This window comes from Myripristis murdjan, chromosome 16 (assembly GCF_902150065.1).
Source record: "Myripristis murdjan chromosome 16, fMyrMur1.1, whole genome shotgun sequence".
Taxonomy (NCBI): domain Eukaryota; kingdom Metazoa; phylum Chordata; class Actinopteri; order Holocentriformes; family Holocentridae; genus Myripristis; species Myripristis murdjan.
In genome coordinates, this window is record NC_043995.1 from 20,873,199 (window position 1) to 20,892,160 (window position 18,962).

At 41.3% G+C, this 18,962-nt stretch overlaps 2 protein-coding genes across 4 annotated transcripts; both read left to right on the forward strand.

The window, feature by feature from the left end:
- The first annotated feature begins 61 nt into the window (after positions 1 to 61).
- On the forward strand, positions 62 to 2,453 carry cox6b2 (cytochrome c oxidase subunit 6B2). 2 transcript variants are annotated; one of them, XM_030073136.1, is made up of 4 exons: positions 62 to 161; positions 676 to 801; positions 1,813 to 1,913; positions 2,090 to 2,453. In XM_030073136.1, exons 1-4 carry the CDS (start codon positions 77 to 79, stop codon positions 2,141 to 2,143), a joined length of 366 nt encoding a protein of 121 aa, XP_029928996.1. In that variant the 5' UTR covers positions 62 to 76; the 3' UTR covers positions 2,144 to 2,453. The 2 variants fall into 2 exon arrangements, with proteins under 2 accessions (XP_029928996.1, XP_029928998.1); XM_030073138.1 differs by lacking the exon at positions 62 to 161 and adding an exon at positions 224 to 421.
- Positions 2,454 to 6,486: 4,033 nt separating this feature from the next.
- On the forward strand, positions 6,487 to 18,466 carry slc2a3b (solute carrier family 2 member 3b). 2 transcript variants are annotated; one of them, XM_030073045.1, is made up of 11 exons: positions 6,487 to 6,624; positions 7,249 to 7,392; positions 12,992 to 13,096; positions 13,772 to 13,932; positions 14,114 to 14,354; positions 14,567 to 14,729; positions 14,965 to 15,152; positions 15,806 to 15,910; positions 16,013 to 16,114; positions 16,394 to 16,597; positions 17,166 to 18,466. In XM_030073045.1, the coding sequence occupies exons 2-11, from the start codon at positions 7,369 to 7,371 to the stop codon at positions 17,433 to 17,435; spliced, it is 1,563 nt and encodes a 520-aa protein (XP_029928905.1). In that variant the 5' UTR covers positions 6,487 to 6,624; positions 7,249 to 7,368; the 3' UTR covers positions 17,436 to 18,466. The 2 variants fall into 2 exon arrangements, with proteins under 2 accessions (XP_029928905.1, XP_029928903.1); XM_030073043.1 differs by lacking the exon at positions 6,487 to 6,624 and adding an exon at positions 7,041 to 7,116.
- The last annotated feature ends 496 nt before the right edge of the window (positions 18,467 to 18,962 follow it).

An 18,962-nucleotide genomic window follows, 5' to 3' on the forward strand; every position in this document is an offset into this window, starting at 1 on the left:
ATGAGAACATATAAGATAAGAAAATAAATAGTGTGTAAAATGTGAGTGTGGGTCTGGATAATTTCAGTGCGATGGCATGCCCAGCTTCGCATCCCAGCATCCTGTGCGCGCAGACCAGGAAGGACATCATCCACGAAGAGGACACATCGAAACAACTCAAGGTTGGCCACTGTCGACTTAAAAACGGCTATAATTAAAAACACTTAGGCGGTGTGGTTTCTTAACGTGCTCTGGGTTTTTACTGGGACAATGCGGGTGGATTAAAAGACCATTCCTTACTGTTTTTTACGATCAAATCCCGCTAAAGTTAAATTAGCATGCTAACAGCTAATGTCATCGAGCGAGCAGCCTGCCAAGCTAAGCTATGCAAACTATGCTAGCTACTTGTGAAGCCACGTTAGCTCGTTACACTGGGATGTGGGTCAGTACATTTATTTCTATCAGATATGTGTTAGAGTTGAATAACAGGTTGAATAACCAACAGGCATGTGTAATAAGAGAGCCCATAAAACCATTTTGATATAGCATTAACGTTAAGCTCCATCTAACTTAACGTAAGCGAGTTATTGCTAGCAGGCTGACGCGAAGAGTTTGTGTTTTGTTCGTTTGATTTGTTATAAAATCCCGTTTCTTTCCGACAACAGTGGATTGATTTGGCTTTTCTCTGTGTGTCAGTGTTGGTCAGACTTGTGAAGATGGCTGAGGCTGTTGAGGAAAAGATCAAGAACTACAGGACTGCTCCGTTTGACGCCCGGTTCCCCAACACCAACCAGACCCGCAACTGTTTCCAGAACTACCTGGGTGAGCGCCTGCATGTGCTGTGGACACACTCTCATAATGCAGTATCCCCTCATTTCATCACATTACACTCACACTGATGCTGCAGTTGTAAATACATTGCACCAACTCTCCTGTTACCCACAAACTTACCTTTTTTTTTTTTTTTTATCACTTGGGGTCAGTTTAACCCAGTAATTAAAACCCCCACAACATTATTTTAATAAGAACTGTTACCCAAGTTTGTATCAGGCACTTACAATTTCTTGTTGACCCCCTAAATACCCTTTTAAATAAAACTTGGCTCCCCTGTACGTCACAGTTCTTGTGGGAATTATGTTCTTCTCTTCAAAATGTCACATTAAACATCCGTGGTTCTTGCACTGCGACAGGTGTGGTTATGTTTGGTGAGGGCCGTAAAACAGAGGGAACAAAAACAACTATGACAACACAGCTAGTGTAGCCTGGTGTCAAATAGACCCCAAAGAAACACCGATGCATACAAAATCTATATAGGACCCAGTTATCCCCGCTAAATTAAGTATTAAATATAAACATTAAATATTAACCATGCATGTACGGGATGTCAAACATTGAATGGCGTGAGCACGACCCCAAAGATAATATGAGTGATAGGTTTGTCGTGGGAGCGGTAAATAAAGACGTGCATAAAGTTCAAGTCAGGTGTTGGGCCAATGAGACACTGCAGTAGAGGTAACAGAGGTCTGCACACTGTAGCAGTTTATTCAGACATCCGCCAAGTGACGTTTCACGCCTCCTCTTACACGCCAGCCTTAGGAACAACTTCCGTACAGTGGTGTGGTACGTGGGTCGACTTTGAAACTTGACACTATGTTGGCCGGCCCATAGATATTCACTATGGACTTCATATCTATTTAGGGTGCAGGGTTGGCATCCAAGACTCAGTTTGTGTAGCATGCTGGCTCTGTCAGTGGTTGTCACTTTAATGCTTTGTACTGTTTGTTCTGAGACTTTACTGGCTTTTTCTCATGGCATTTTTATTTTCTGTGGCAGACTTCCACAGGTGCAACAAGGCCTTGTCAGATAAAGGCCAGGATGTGACTCCCTGTGGGTGGTACCAGAGGGTGTACAAGACCCTCTGCCCTATGAGCTGGGTACGTACTGCCTCAGAGCTCATCAGTCTGCTCCAAGCTTGATGCACTGATTTTTTTTTTTTTTTTTCTTTACTCCTGATCTCTTTCATTTCATATGGCAGTTATTTGTAGTCTGATGATGGACATGAAACAGATGTTGTGCTGTGTCAGGACGATTTGTCTCATGTCTCCTGCAGGTCTCCAAGTGGGACGATCAAATAGAGGCTGGCAGTTTCCCTGGGAAGATCTGAAAAGGCCAACTGGCTGACACTGTGGACCCAGACAGCCCTCTTCAGGATACTGTTACTTGCACATGTACCTCTGTAGTGTGCCTATAAGGACATTTTTACACCAGATAACCATGCCTACATTGATGTTTCTATGTGTTAACACTTAACTGTAAACACGCACAAGTTTTTACCAAGCATAACAGGTCTGAAGTTTGTATCCCGACTCCATTCTCAACTTCTGTTTGACAGTTTAATAACTTTGATAAAAGTTCAATAAAAGTTATGGCATCCATTTTTTTTTTTCAATGAATAAATTTAAATGAACAACTTTCATGTTTATTGTATTGAATTGACATAGGGGCTATTCACAAAGGCAGACTTAATGAAGTTAGATCTGAAATTCAGACAATTATGATGAAGCAACATACTGCATTAGTTCTGTTTTTATCCATGGCAGCATTAATATTGACTACAGTTTGTAGTTGTACAGTGTTGAGTGATTAGTGTTTGCTTTGTGGAGGAATTCTATCACACTTCACTTGATAGGCTTGATAAAACAACAGCCGTCCATTATCTTGGTTTTTGAAGCTGTGTGCTATAAATCAAAAACCGTTATCCCAGACCACAGTAAAGGTATTTTCAACAGTTTATACACAAAACCAAGTGAGGCTTTTTGAGAAGTACCCCTCAGATATATCATTGTTTTGTTGAGCCGCCAAGTTAAATGTGACAATAGGAAACGTTTCAGAGGAAGGCAGTGAAAAATCAACTGGTTGACAAGCATGCTGTAGTTCCACCTTTATGACACGAGCTGGCGCCATTGGACCAGGAACCGCACAAACACAACTAGCTGTTCTTATCCGATGTGCTTGGATGAAGATCAACTAAAGTGTCAGGACCAGGCTTTGTTGGAGACACATTTGGATTAATCCATGTATTTGTTTCAAATTAATTTAATAAACTTTGAGTTGATTCAAATATGAAAATGGGCGTGCAGAAGTTGTCCATTCCCACTTTTCTTTTTTCAAGGGCAAAGTGACAGAAAAGTCACATTTGACAGTGTAAAAGCTATTGTGGCCTTTACAAGTGGCTTGAAAATTTCAAAAACTTCCTGAATCAGGATCTAGTTGGGAACAATTTGGCATACCGTGCCTTTTTGCTTCCATAGCTATAATTAATAAAGTAGCCGATATTTCTCTCTTGCTTTCAACTACGGGTACTGTATTTGGATATATTCAGTTTGTGCAGGCCCTATCTTTTGCAAGACCTCATGCACATGTAATGCAATTGTGTACTTCTTCAGAATTTACCAGTAAGAGCAGTAAGCTATTTTTGTCCCTGAGGAAGTAAACGTTGTCTGCACTGCATGCAGCTGTCAAAAGTCAATGAGCTGCATTTGTTTATGCCTTGGTCTTGCATTGATAGTTTCACCAAAACAGGGTGATGACTGGTCTTCCATTGTGTCAGTCTGTCGTGTGGTGACAGGCCAGCGTGGGTGTGCCCCTGTTTCTCTATGTTTTCATAGACTAAATAAATTCCTCTGCACACTTTGCCAGTGAGTGAGCTTTATGTTTACTGTTAAACACGTCCTGCAATGCTCCTGGCCACACCGGTGAGCTTAACTTGCAGAAACATGAAGAACAATCTGCCCGAGGTGTAGCGCTTCCACTGTCGCCGATGACCACACGGTGGCGCTGTTGCATTTGTTTTAGCTCAACTGCCGCCACAGGCTTAACGGCGAAGTAAATTCACAGAATAAGCACCAGCGCGTCCAGTTTGAAAGTTTTGATGCAATGTGTGGAATTTAACTTTCACAAACTGATAGGGGGAAAAAGTATTAGATAGAGTAGAAGTAGGAATAGAGAATGAAAACAGTTTACAAGATGGAATTCAAGATAACTCCTGAAACTGACCACGCGTGTTTTTGTGTAGTGTTTTTATGAGGAACATAAATTATCTTACCGGACCACATAGAGGAATCACTACTGAAAAGCTGCAGGATGTGGTTCATTTACATCTCTCGCTCTCTCTCGGTGTGTGCGTGTGTGTGTGAGTGTCTAAATGTGTGCGTGCGTGTGTGAGCTCACGTAGCGCTCCTCACGCCCTTTCTAAGTTCAGCTTAAATGGGCTTTTTTTGGTGTAAAATACAAACGCACTTACCGATGCAACTTAATAGTCTCTCTCTCTCTCTCTCTCTCTCTCTCTCTCTCTCTCTCTCTCTCTCTCTCCATGTTTTGATTTTTGCAGATGGCTCGTAATTACATTTTCATTTACATTTTCCGTGGCGGAGGGGATGCTCTAAGACTGGTTTCCTTGGCAACTGCGTCAAGACACAAATGGGATGCTGTGAAATGAGGGTGTAGTTTGTATGAGAAAGTCTGAGGAGAGGAGCAGCTCACGTCTCTGATCAGTTACTTCCGTTTCCGACAGCCTCAAAATTTCATATTTATGTAATATTACGCACATTACGCAGAGAAGAAAAGTCCCTTGAAACCACCAGGGAGCTGACGTTTTCCATGAAATCAGTGGCTGCGAAAATATAGTCAGTATACTCTCATTTGATAATTAAATACTCAGTTACAGTTATAATGTATTATGTAAATTTAGTAAACACACACGCTACACACATCCACACATAAACAGGAACTCTAAGATGGTATTCATATTATCAATCATGTAGACTAGAATAGTTGCATCATGACTAATATTCCAAAGACTGGTAATAAATAAAATAAAATAAACAATTACAGGAAGCTGCCGAGTTTACTGTGTATTCAGTGAGTCAAGGTTTTGGGAGAGCTGATCTGTATTCTCAGAGCTCTGGGTATCTCCTATACACACTTGCTAATCCTTTCCTGTTCACATCATAGTGACTCTTTTCCTGTTACAGAATAGGATGTTGCCTAATTTGTGATACAGGGTGGTAGGATAGTTTTATGTCAGTGTGCCATGTAAGGAAAGTTCAAACTGAGGCCAATCCTTATACTTTCTCTGCCATTCAAGAGGTTTGCCACTTTGGTTTTTATGTTTTCACACTGGAATTTAAAGATGTTCCTTTCAGTGAAACTTGATTTATAAAAATACATACATGCTATCCATTTCTGATGTCATCATTACTTTGAGATGTGTCTGTGTGTGAATGTGCTCTAATGCTGCCTTGCCTTGCCCAGTCTCTGCTCTGTAAAGCACCTTGAGCTGCACATACTGTATAAAGATGCCTCATAAATAAAGTGTATTATCGTTGTTTTTGCTTAATGATTAAATGTTGAATTAATCTAGAGAGCAATTCCTTGTGTTTTGGGAGGAGCTTGGGGTCAAACTGTGTTCTAAGAAAAAAAGGAGAGCGAGAGAAAGAGAGAGAAAATAAACAAGATTACATCAATGAATACCAAGAAAGTTAATCATCAAGGCTGAGGTCAGGGTCAGATTTTTAACAAGACTGTTAAAATCAGCAGTGAGGTGATGCTATGCAACACAGACACAGACCATACATGCGGGAGTCAATTGTTATTTTTGCATAATACAATATAGTGCATTCTCCAGACGAATATGTAATTATGTCTAATTGCATCTAGAAACATTAATCCTTTTCGCAAGTCTTTAAATAGGGCTAACCTTAACAAAAGCATTAAGTCCTACAGAAACTTGCATCAGTGTTGGGATGGATTAGGTTGATTCAGGTCATCAAAAACAAGACAAATACCAGGACATGTTCGGTCAGAGTCCTTGACAAGAAGGCGGCAAACTCTTGACTTGACAATGAGTCTGAGGTGAAGTGCCCACAGCGCCAGTTGAGGCTGGCATGCGGACCAAACAGCGTGGAGGAAAAGTACAAACAAAAAGAAGCGCCCACTCCGCTCAACAGGTGGATTTAGAAATGGTCGGGGGCCTTGCATTTTTGTGGAAATTTTGCCAAATTCTAGACGGGGATTTAGGTGGGCTATGAAGATTAGACATAGCTGATGAAGAATTAAGAGGGCTCCCCCATTTGTTTGCCACCCACTGAGCCGGTCTCATGATTTCTGCATGACCAGGCTTTGCATCAGAGCTCCGTGCACATAGCCTTTTGTTCTCGTGCCCCCGGTGGGTAGCGCGGCGGGCCAGCAGCGCCGCACAGAGACTCCTTTCAGCGGGGCCGTTTGTTCTCCTGCCCCGCTCAGTACAGTACGCACCCGCGATCACGTCCCCCCTCTTCAGCTGAGCGGAAATAGCTCTGCGCTTCTGCCACAGACATTACGACTGGCACAATCTCATCCCCACTGACTCGCTTCAGTGGAAAACCTCGCATGCGCCTTCCCGCACAGCAGCGCATCCGTGCACACTATGAGTAAGAGGCGTGGGGTGTTGTCAAAGCAAGGCAACGTGCTGCCGGACTGGTACCGTAGTGTATATAAACCGGCAGAGAGAAGAGGCTGCTCAGCACTGGTCAAAGCAGAAAGACCCGAGCAAGATTGGTTAATTGAACACACAGAGTGGCACGACTGCACAAATCCTGAATAACGGTAAACAAACATTTATTGTATTTACAATACAGATGTAGGCTAATTCACTGTCAAAATTTTACTTGTAGATTTGAGCCGCAGAATTCCATTTTTTGTTACATATTCACGTATTAAAAATGTGTAATAAGTTATTTTAAGACAAAATACAGCCTTATCCTGTACTGCAGTGTCAGTGGGACACCATCACCTGTAGCGCACTGGCACCATGTCTGATCTCTCGGCCGTGGTGTCTGTAGACATTCCTATTCAGATATTAGTTTATACATTGATAACAAAAGGTGGAGTTACAGTAACAAAGTCTGTGGAGTTTTGAGGCATTTGATTTCTTCGCTTGATTTCCTGAGAACAGAAGAAGAGGGAGGAACAGGGAGGGGTTTACTATCGTTTTGAGCACTGCAAAACTCCTGTTAAATTCAGTCATGTGCAGAGCAGAGTGCTGTGCAGTATATTAGTCTATTGCATGTGTTCATAGGCCTTACTGGTAAAATACAGGTATTACCTTTAAACTTCATTATAATTGGTCCATCATTTTGATGTCCAAGATGTTCAGTTTCAACCAAAATGTTGGGATTTGCCAAATTATGTATAATGAATTATTGTCGTCTTATGTTTGTTCATTATCAGGTCTGTCTGCTGACTGTTTGCACAGAGTTTTGTGAACATTGTAAACAAGAGCTATCTTCTGTGCTCTGCGAGGTCGGTGAGGTACTCTAGTGAACATCATCTGCTAACACAGGAGCAAAGATGGAGAAGCTGGAGGATGGCAAGGTAATGATAAGCATTACTTTTACTTTATTACTTAAAATAATGCATGGGTGTTTGGATTTGTCATCATTCTAATAACGTACTGTCAGCTTTGAGTGCTGTGCATCTGAAGCAGCTGTACAGTACCTGCACATTATTGTATCAACCCTCTTCATATTATTGCATAGCTATTTGTCCCTAAGGTTGTCTCACTTAATTGCCACTGTTTCCTGAGGAAGAGTGGCAGCCTGTTTTTTTTTTTTTTTTTTTTTTTTTTCTGCCATTGTTTGTTTCTGCTGGGGCTGTTTTTTTGTCTCAGCAGCTCCTAATGAATAAGAGAGTTTTTTTACGAGTCACAGGCTGGCAATTCTGTACTTTTCCTCTCTGGCATGGAGAGGAGCTGTGGATGAGTGTAGAGCATATAAAGACATGAGTAAGAGAGGAAAAAAACACAGTGGGAGAAGGGACTTGTAGATGGCATGTTTGAACTTGTGTGTTTTATCTTCATAGTTTTATTTGCATGTTGGATAGCAAGCAAAAATGAGGGAGGACTGCTATGGAAGAAAAGAGAATCCAGAGTGGGATAAACCAGTTTTAACACCACTGATACCAAGAAGTGTAGGGTATGTTACATGGAATGTGCTGGACTTAGTTCTCAATATGTGTTTCATGCAATGTATTTTTTAAAAGTAACATGCAAAACCTCTGATCATTCCTCCACTATTCCTCTAAGCCGTTATATAGTTAAGCCGCAATAAGTCACTTTGTGGTTTATCTTTTGAAACCAGTTGCATGTTCTGTTAGTTACCACATTTTCATGGCTGTTAGGCAATTAGGCTTTCCTGGCAGCTGTTTTTGTAAAACCAGTGTTTGCCTATTAGCATACACCGGGAAAGGATCTCTGCACAAAATTAGCATTGTTGTGTAAGGAACTGTCCAAACAAATTCTTTCTGAGGAGGTATACATAATTTCAGAGGCTAATGCACGACTGCAGCTGAAGAGAAAACAGAGTGATCAGTGCAATGCAGAAGAAGTTGTAGAAGCAAAAAAAAAAAGAAAATGGTAACTATTAAACAGGAGGAAGAGGTAGAGATGCTGGATAATGGGGAAAAGAGAAAAGCCAGCGGATGCAAATGTCAGAGTGGGGTGTTGAAGAAAAGAGCAGGGTCAGTGTGGAGGGTACAGGCGCAGTATTGGGATGATATGTAACAGGGTTATATAATAGGAACTAATAATATCATTCCCATATTTTCCCATAAAACATGTCTGAAGTAAAGAAAGCCATTTAGATTGTGAGATGAGAGACATGAACATAATTTTACATCTACATAGAAAGATAAATAGACTGATGGATGGATGTAGTGTATTGATCTCAAACTGGGAAATTCTTGTGTCACAGCAGCAGATTATCCAGGCATCACACAGGGAAAGTAATATGCAAAATATGCCTATCAACACAAGTAGAGAGAAATATCTCTAGAAAAATAATCACAACAAATAAAATAGCTCAACACAATGAATATAAGGAGGGAAAAAAACTTATAAAACCTATAAACCTCTGCATACACTATAAGTAAAATGTAAATCTTGCCTAAATCTTGCTCAACATGAACATGTCTGTGCAGATCCTTCCGCATCAGATGGTCTTTATCTCTCTCTCTCTCTCTCTCTCTCTCTCTCTCTCTCTCTCTCTCTCTCTCTCTCTCTCTCACTCTCTCTCATGCTCACACATGCACGTATGTGCACAGACACAATTACACACCCACACACACAAATACAGTCTCTCTTGTTCAGTCCCCTCTAACAGCTGTCAGGACTTGTTGAATTATGCTATACCTCAGAGGAACTTGCAATCCTCTGTGTCCCATTGTTTTAGTCCTTACTGTGTTGCAAGGCCATGGTGTCCTTCTGAGTAACATACTGTGTGTCTGATTACAAGCACAGTTATCTGACAGCACTACAACATCCTCTGTTATCAGTGCAGCATCATTACTTACCCCATTTCAGTGCTTTCTCATGGGTGGTTCATTCAAACATAATGTGGACTGACTGTGACAGATGTGCCTGGTCTTTCTCTCAGGACCAAGACGGTTCAGGGTAATGAGGTCTGCACCTGATACGGGCAGCTCCCAGTATTCAGTTTTAATTGCACATTTTTGTGGTTTTTGTTGCCACTCCGGTACCTGGTGTACTGTACACTGAAAAAAGTCTGATTTGGCAGAGCATATGGGAACAAACAGAGTTCAGCTCAGGACAGGGAGACACGGATTGCCCTATCTTTTCAGAAACTAGTGTTCACACACAGAGGATATTTGTCTCTTTACATGCTGATCCTGGTGTTCTTAGCACAGTCGGTATAAGTTTTATGAATGACGATGTTCATGATGCTTGAAAAATTTGTTCTGTTATCTACGTAGATAGTGATATGACTGATGATTTAGGCAGAGTGTATTACATGGTGACGATACAGCTGGAAGAAGATCTTAGAGCTCATATCTGCAAGTGTTTGTTACTAGAAATGTTTGTAATCATTGAAAATGTGAAGTTTAACATGAGGAGAAGTGAGAATATTGGGAAATTCTTGTGTTACAGCAGCAGGTTATCCATGCATTACAAAGAGAAAGTAATACACATCACATACCCACTGGCACTAGAAGAGAGAGATATATCTCTATAAAAATAATAATAATAATAATAATAATAATAATAATAATAAACACAACAAACAAAATAGCTCAATGCAAAGAATGTAAGAAAAAACCTTTGCATAGCCTGTAAGTGTTATAAAATATAAAATATAAATATAGTAAAATATGCCCGTAGAATATCTATAACCTTATAAACCTCTGCAGACATTTTAAGTAGAATAAATATGTCTGAAGAATAGAATATTTAGAGAGAATATTTATGTATATAAAATCAAAAAAGTAAAAGTAGGAAAAAATAACAGCATATAAGTATAGTACATTTTGTTAGTGAGAAGTCAGCATTTGCTTTACTGGTTGCTGTTTTAAACAGGTAATCTGTAATCTGCAATGCTAACACCTTCAATGTTTATTCTGTGAAGGCTTTCTTTGACCAGAATGTTACTTCGGAGGTTTAGTTAGTTTAATCTGATGCAGATGGAGATATTAACAAAGCTACATAATGTGCTCATGTGATAGGTAATTTTTCTAACACAAAAATCTGAAGACATGCCCATAAGACCTCTGAGCAACCAGTGTCATAATCTCAACATGTAGTGATCCATTCTCACTTGGCACTCCCTAACTCAGAAATCTTATGACTTTTGGGGGCTGATTTAAGCCTGCATATCTATAAATCTGCTCTTAATCTTGCTCAGTATGAACATGTCTCTGCAGATCTAGTTGTTCCCTTTGCATTAAGTGCTCTCTCTCTCTCTCTCTCTCTCTCTCTCTCTCTCTCTCATGCATGCTCATACATGCACGTATGTGCACAGACACAATTACACCCACACACACAAATACAGTTTCTGTCGTTCAGTCCCCTCTAACAGCTGTCAGGACTTGCTGAATAATGCTATACCTCAGAGGAACCTGTGATCCTCTGCGTCCTGTTGTTTTCTTAGCTGATGGCCTGGCAGTGTGGTTAGCAAGGCCAATCCCTAAGAAGAACAAAATTTGTTTCAGTGTTACTTGAGGGTGATAAGAAAAACTAGCAACATTTCTGTGGTATTACTAGCCTGTTGTATTCCCAGTTGTCTTTGACTTTACATACATGCAGCATTTCCCAGAACAGACCAAAATGCTCTCAAAATTCTAGTTTTCATGATTGTAACACCAATACACTCATTTTGTTTTAGTCCTTACTGTGTTGCACGGCCATGGTGTCCTTCTGAGTAACATGCTGTGTGTCTGATTACAAGCACAGTTATAAGCTGTTATCTGTTATCAGTGCAGCATCATTACTTACCCCATTTCAGTGCTTTCTCATGTGTGGTTCAGTCAAACATAATGTGGACTGACTGTGACAGATGTGCCTGGTCTTTCTCTCAGGACCAAGATGGTTCAGGGTAATGAGGTTTGCACCTGATATGGGCAGCTCCAAATATTCAATTTTAATGCACATTTTTGTGGTTTTTGTTACCACTCCAGTACCTGGTGTACTGTACACTGAAAAAAGTCTGATTTGGCAGAGCATGGGAACGAACAGAGTTCAGCTCAGGACAGGGAGACACGGACTCAGAAACTAGTGTTCATACACAGAGGATATTTGTCTCTTTACATGCTGATCCTGGTGTTCTTAGCACAGTCAGTCTAAGTTTTATGAATGACGATGTTCATGATGCTTGAAAAATTTGTTCTGTTATCTATGTAGATAGTGATATGACTGATGATTTAGGCAGAGTGTATTACATGGTGACGATACAGCTGGAAGAAGATCTTAGAGCTCATATCTGCAAGTGTTTGTTACTAGAAATGTTTTGTTTTCGACTTCCCCTCATTTACCAGTTGTGCTATAGAATGTATTCATTTGTTGGAAGAGATTGTAAATGTGTAATTGGTGATGGGAAGATTGACTAAAATTAATAGTTAACACAGATTTCCTGTCATAAGTCTATTAGGGTATTACAACTTGATTATCAGACTCTAGATGCTTTGTTAAAACCTTCTGGGAAGGTGATGCAGAAGTGTGCAAAAGACATGTGGTTCTGAAGTCAAAGTGAAACTTTTGCAGGGGTTTTCCATTTTTGTCCTTGTGCCACCAATAAAGCCTTGTTCAATTTAAACGAGTTACTTTGTTCAGTCCTGCTTGGTTGGATACATTTTATCGTAAATGTCACTCCCCACAAATTCCTGCCGTGCAAGGAATTAATGTTAGGTGTATTAGCTAGTTATTAGGAGCTAAGTCTTCTGTAATTCCAAAACCTGCAAGAAGAAAACATTATAATAGGATATAGTCTTGATTCTCACAGTCTGTCTACTTAGCTACTTTGCTGAGAAAACTCAGAATTGCAAAACATTGTGCCTTTGCAGTGTCGTAACACTTTGCTGTGGCGGCAGTGCAGTGAGCCTGCATTGCTAACACAGTAAGCTGACAAAAGGGAGGGAGAGCAGATGTAGAAAGGCTTATTGTGTGTAATTAACAATGTCACTATAAACAACAAGATCTTTGTAGACTCAGGAACAGGCCATGTCAACTGTTCAGACTGAGGAAGTGATTGTATATGACAGCGGGTCTCAATCAGGGGCTCGGGGCCCCCTCAGGGGGTCACAAGATAATTTGGAGGGGGAGGTTGCAAATGATTAAGACTTAGGGGAAAGAAAAAAACATTTGTAATAACACAAAATTATCACAATTTGTTTTTCTGTTTTCTTGTGAAATACTGAGTAGTTTTAAAATGCAAGGCCTGCTCTGACAACTAAGGAAACGGAAGAGCCTGAGCAGGTGGTCGTCCTTCATGTGGACTGTTCCCCGCTCTGCATGTGCAGCCTGTGACCGGGGTCACGGGCAGGCACTGGCTCGTTTTAAAGGGTCACAAGCCAAAAGGATTGTGAGTCACTGCTATATGAGTTGTTGTTTGTTTTTTTTTTTTGTTTTTTTAACACTTTTTTTTTCAAACCGGCATCCCTCTCTCTCTTTCTCTCTCTCTCCCAACAGCCAAAGAAGAAGATAACCTGTTACCTCCTCTACTGTATTTCTACAGCCGTCATTGGTTCACTTCAGTTTGGCTACAACACCGGGGTCATCAATGCACCCGAGCAGGTTTGTGTGCTTTTTTTATGTATGTGCATGGAGGTGTGTGTGTATGTGTGTGTGTGTATGTGTGTGTGTGGACTTCTGGCACTATTACATGAAACAAGCTCAAAAACAGTTATGATCAATACCACACTGATCAATACACACGAATGGGTTATACAAACTATAGTTTTGCCATGTTTGCAAAGCACCAACCATACAGTTAAATTAATATCTGTAATGAATGATTGGTGGTCCATGTTTTATGACAGCAGAGACAGAATACAACCATTATTAATGGAAGCAATACCACATCATCCCTTATTTTCTGATGTTATGTTAATAAAAGTCAGAATTGATTCTCTTTAGTAGTACAGTTGGCACTTTTTGGGTGTTGATGTCTAGTGAGTGTAGCTGTGGTTTTGCATGTCTGTCTGTATTTTTGATCTAGGTTAGTGGTATTGAGCTAGACAAACGTTACCACGTAATGTGTCTGAGTCTCTCATTTGTGGGCACATGATGACATTCAGGCAATACAAGAAACTCTGCTGCCCCCATGTGGATGTGTCAAAAACTAAAATACAATCATGTGCTCCATGTCACATCTGGTTTTCTGAATAATTTTGCTGTGAAACCACATAAGACAAATGTCTCCTTAAAAGGCACCACTACTAATCCCACCGCTTCCTCTGTGGGTCACAGAAACTGCGTAGGTTCTTCCACAATGTGTCTTTGGACCGGTATGGAGAGCCTTTCAGCCCAGGAGCCAACACCATGGTGTGGAGTGTGGCTGTGGCCATCTTCAGCGTGGGAGGCATGATAGGATCCTTCTCTGTGGGAGCCTTGGTAAACAAATTTGGCAGGTGAGCCCATTAGAAGACCATAATGTGCTGTAGTAAATTATGATAACGGCAGAAAGCTGACAAAAGCTGACAGCTTCATTGTTCTTTGCTTTTATTAAACCTGACTAACTGCTTTTTTTTGGCACTCCTTCTCCATTTACCCATTTCTTCCCTTCCTCCTTGTCTCTGTGTGTCTCACCAGACGTAAGTCCATGCTGTTGTCTAATGTCCTGGCCCTGCTGGGTGCTGGTCTGATGGGACTGTCCACCGTGAGTCGTTCTTTTGAGATGGTCATCATTGGCCGGTTGATTATCGGCTGTTTCTGTGGTCTGTGCACGGGTCTGACACCCATGTACGTAGGAGAGATCTCTCCCACTGCTCTCCGAGGCGCCTTTGGCACCCTGCACCAGCTGGGCGTAGTTATTGGCATCCTGGTGGCACAGGTATATTGGATTTGACAAAGTCATGATCTTTTTTTTTGCTTGATTCAAAACATCCGATTAAATTTAATACTGCTTATATTAACAGTATTCTCAACAACATAATTGGGCCTTTGCTCAAAGACAACGGAAATAAATTTGTTCATTCGGCTAGAAGTTTGTGCACATCTAAGTCTATTGCTGATCACTTATTCCTTGCTGTCTGCATGTTTTAGATCTTTGGTCTCGAGTTTCTTCTGGGCTCAGATACCTTGTGGCCTCTGCTGCTGGCTTTGACTGCCTTCCCTGCCATAGTGCAGAGCATCATGCTGCCCTTCTGTCCCGAGAGCCCTCGTTACCTCCTCATCGTCCTCAATCAGGAGGAAGAGGCGCAAAAAGGTCCGACCCCTGTCTACTTGCTGTGCTGCTGCCAGATGGCAACATCGGGTTTTAATGTTGCATGAGTGATGCATACTTAATGATCTCTAGATTAAAACATGTACTGTAGATGAGGTTTGATTGTAATTTATTGATATTTTACCATGTAACCTGATGTTTCAAGCCCCTTTTAGTTCTTCAAATTTACATTAACAGTGCAACGGAAAATATTCACTTCCTCTCCTTCTCCCTCTAGCTCTGGTGCGTCTACGTGGCTGTGAAGATGTGAGCGATGACATCCAAGAGATGAAGGAGGAAGGGATGAGGATGGCCATGGAAAAGAAAGTGACCATCCCTGAACTCTTCCGCTACCCAGCGTACCGTCAGCCCATCATCATCGCCATCGTCCTTCAGCTCTCCCAGCAGCTGTCTGGCATCAACGCCGTGAGTAGACATCATATCCCATGAGAGGACAATTTCAAACTGACCTCAAATATAATCCCAGGTGGAATATTCACAAGAGACACAGAAATTAAATATAGGTTACCTTTTTCTCACAGGCACATGACAGAAGATGCTGTAAGGGTGGTGTTAGAGCCCAGTTAGTGGTGCTTTGCTATTCAGAGCCTGAAAAACAAATGTTAGATTGACTGGAATGAATTGAATCTACTAAGGTCAATAGAACAAGATAAGCCACAGTGGTATTTACTGTCTATTGTGTTAATAAGGTCACTTCACCAGACTGACTAACCGTGTTAGTGGAAGCTGTGTCTGGTCTGGCAATCACTGTAAATCTAGCGTGGCCCCGGGGCTACAGGCTGGGAATGAAGCATCGATTGAACTCTGACAGACACATTCACACTCTTCATCCCTATCACTTGCTAATGGAACAACACCAGCATAAGATTTGTGCATGATATAACCCATATGTCTCTTGAAAATATACAGTGTGTGCCAAATTATTTCTAAAGCTGGAATGCAGTGCCTACTCATAGTGTGAAGAATCGTGTTATTTTGAGACCCTGTTGATTTTATTCAGTTAATAGTAGTGAAAATGCTACATTAGTAACCAACTCATTTTCTTCTTCCTTTCGCAGGTCTTTTACTACTCCACAGGCATATTTGCCACTGCTGGTGTAACCCAGCCGATCTATGCTACCATCGGAGCTGGAGTGGTCAACACCGTTTTCACTGTGGTCTCTGTAAGTGTCTCAACATGATTTTTGTTTTCAGTACATCAAATTACAATGCACATTTCATGTTTCTTGAATATTTCATTAACTACATCCTTGTTTGGACACCAGCTCTTCCTAGTTGAACGGGCGGGACGAAGGACCTTGCATCTGATTGGATTGGCTGGAATGGCTGTCTGCGCCCTGCTCATGACGATCTCCCTCTCGTTGGTGGTGAGTTGACGTTGCTGTCTTCATATCCTGTGGCTCATTTCTTGCTAAATTAAAATACCTGTTTTGGGCGCCCCCAATAGCTCACCTGATTGAGTCCTTACCAGCCCTTACCTGGGCTCAGATTCGACCCCAGGCCATTTGCTGCATATCATCCCCCCTCTCTCCTCTGCCTTTCCTGTTTTTCTCGACTGTGACTATCAAATAAAGTATAAGTGCCCCCCAAAAAATCCTAAAAAATGTCTTTTTCTCTGTCTGTTTAATTTTTCTTGGTTCGAGCAGAAGGTCAACAAGTCCTTGAGCTACATGGCCATAGTGGCAGTATTTGGCTTTGTTGCGAGTTTCGAGATGGGTCCAGGTCCCATCCCCTGGTTCATCGTGGCTGAGCTCTTCTCTCAGGGCCCCCGGCCTGCTGCCATTGCTGTCTCTGGTTTCAGCAACTGGACCGCCAACTTCCTGGTTGGCCTAGGTTTCCCTAAACTGGAGGTATGGATTAATTTATGGCACATAAAGTTTTAAATGTACAGGTACAGGTTAAGAGTTTAACTTAATGTGTGTTTGAAAATGTTGACTACCAAGAGCACAGATAAAGTACTTGAATTTTTAAAATTACTTTTAACTTTGTAGCATTGATTACCCAAAGTACAAAAAAGGAGATATTTTTGCACTTAGGCTTTGTGCAGTCTATCATCCAGGTAGATCTGGCAAGGTTTCCAGTCTTCCTTGTCTCCCAGCAACTGAATACAGTGGGTCTGGATTTGTCTCATGGAGCTCAAGCACAGATAGGGGACAGATGGCACAGTTTACAATGTTCTTCAGCAAATAGTCCCTAATGAAACTCTTAAAGCTCTGGTTTGAGCTCCACAGATGAACAGCCGTCCAACCTCATTGCGTTGTGGTGTCAGGAGACAGGGAAGATCCCAGCAAACTGTAGACATCACATCTCTTTGTATTTACATTGAACTGTCTGTTTAAGGACAAGTATCTGACTTTCCTGCCTGTTCCAGCACTAAAATCTGTTCTACATCCTGATATCTCTCTCAACACCTCTCAGGAACTGTGTGGTCCTTACGTGTTCATCATCTTCATGATTCTCCTCATCATCTTCTTCATCTTCACCTTCCTGCGTGTGCCTGAGACCAAAGGAAGGACCTTCGATGACATCGCCCAGGCATTTGCTGCCAGCGCGAGCAGCCCGTCCCACTCCTCGGTTCCTGAGGGGGTGCCAGTGCCAGAGAGCAAAGGAGCCCCGCCCACCTCCCCCACAGAAAAGGTCCCTATGGTGGATCTTCCCCCAGAGAAGTCAGGACCACTAAGTCCTTAGAGACGGGAGGGAAAACTTAGGACACCAGACAGAAAACAGGGTTCAAGCACATAAATACTGCAAGTTAAATATTCATCAGTTAACTGTTCGTTTACAGACGATACTTCAACAACAGGGTTTGTATTAGACAGTGTTGCAGGCAGAGACAATGAAAGAGTATATGCTAGACAAAGTCCGCCCATATGAGGATTGAAGTGTTAATACAGAAACTTTTTTTTTTTTTTTTTTTTTTTTTAGATTTTTTTAATCTCCTCTTGTTTATTGTTAATACTCCTTATAATGTTTAACGACTGTTTTTAGCCATTATAGATGCCAAAATGATTTATATAATTCAGTGTAAGGCTGCTTTAAACATGAGCTTAAATGAGTGACTACTACTTAATCTTTGTGGACATTCCAAGTGCCAGCCCCCAGCGTATTGCCATATAAGAGGATCATTATCTGTTCAGTGTTAAGCCCCAGGTCCTGATGTGCCCCTGGTGATAAAGAGTGTAGGATTTAGGGGTCGTATGTATTGAGGTCAAGCTAATATAGCCGGTTTTGGAGCCCACTAGTTTGACCCAAAAAGGTTTTCGCTTGCGATTCTGTCTTTGTGCATGGTTCGTCTTTGTCCAAGGCGTGGGGAACCTAGACAGACTAAACGTGGAGGACATAGCAGGCCTTTTCCTCTTCAGGCATGCCAAAACGTTGCACTGACTACAGACTTTAACTAAATACATCAAGGCATGTACACTCAGTGGCCACTTTATTAGCTCCACCTGTACAATCTAATGCCGTTCACTGCAACAGCTCTGCCATAAATTTTACCTTTTAAGAAAGTTTATAATGTTCAGTTTTTGCTGACATTGTCAAGAATGAGTAAATTTAATTATAGGTTTATTATCGAGCTTGTAGCTTGCAGAGGTGTTTGAGAGGTGTTTCTAACTTTCTTGTCCACTTTATTTCTATACATGAGTGGGACAGAATATTAGAAACACCTCTCAGTAAAATGCAGTCCAGTATAACAGCACCACTAACTATGAGCTCAATTGCGCACATAGAATTGAATGAACACCTCTATTATTGTGACAAAAAGAAAACCGGAGCATTATAGGCATCATAAATGTAAATTTATGGCACAACAGTTGGATTGGTTTGGATTAGATTGTACAGGTGGACCTAATAAAGTGGCCAATGAGAGTAGAGGATACTGGGTTAAAGAATGAAGGTTAATGTCGATTCTGCCTGCCCTCTCTGCCGTCCTGAGAGTAGGTGTGTGTCCTTGTGTGTTTTTAGTGTTACGTTTAATTAATGTAAAGAAGACATAACATGGGGACAGTTCTGTATATTTGTATAGTGTGGATCAAATTACTTATTTGTCTGGGAACGGATTGTAGACTAGCACTGCCAAGCCTTAACAAGGTTTCCCTTCAGGCTCACTTCTCTTTAAACCAAAACCTAACCTCTTGTGTCTTATTGCTGTCAAATCAATGCCAGGCCAGTATAAGAGAAGACTTTCTATTGTTGTAGTGCAGTGCTTTTACCATG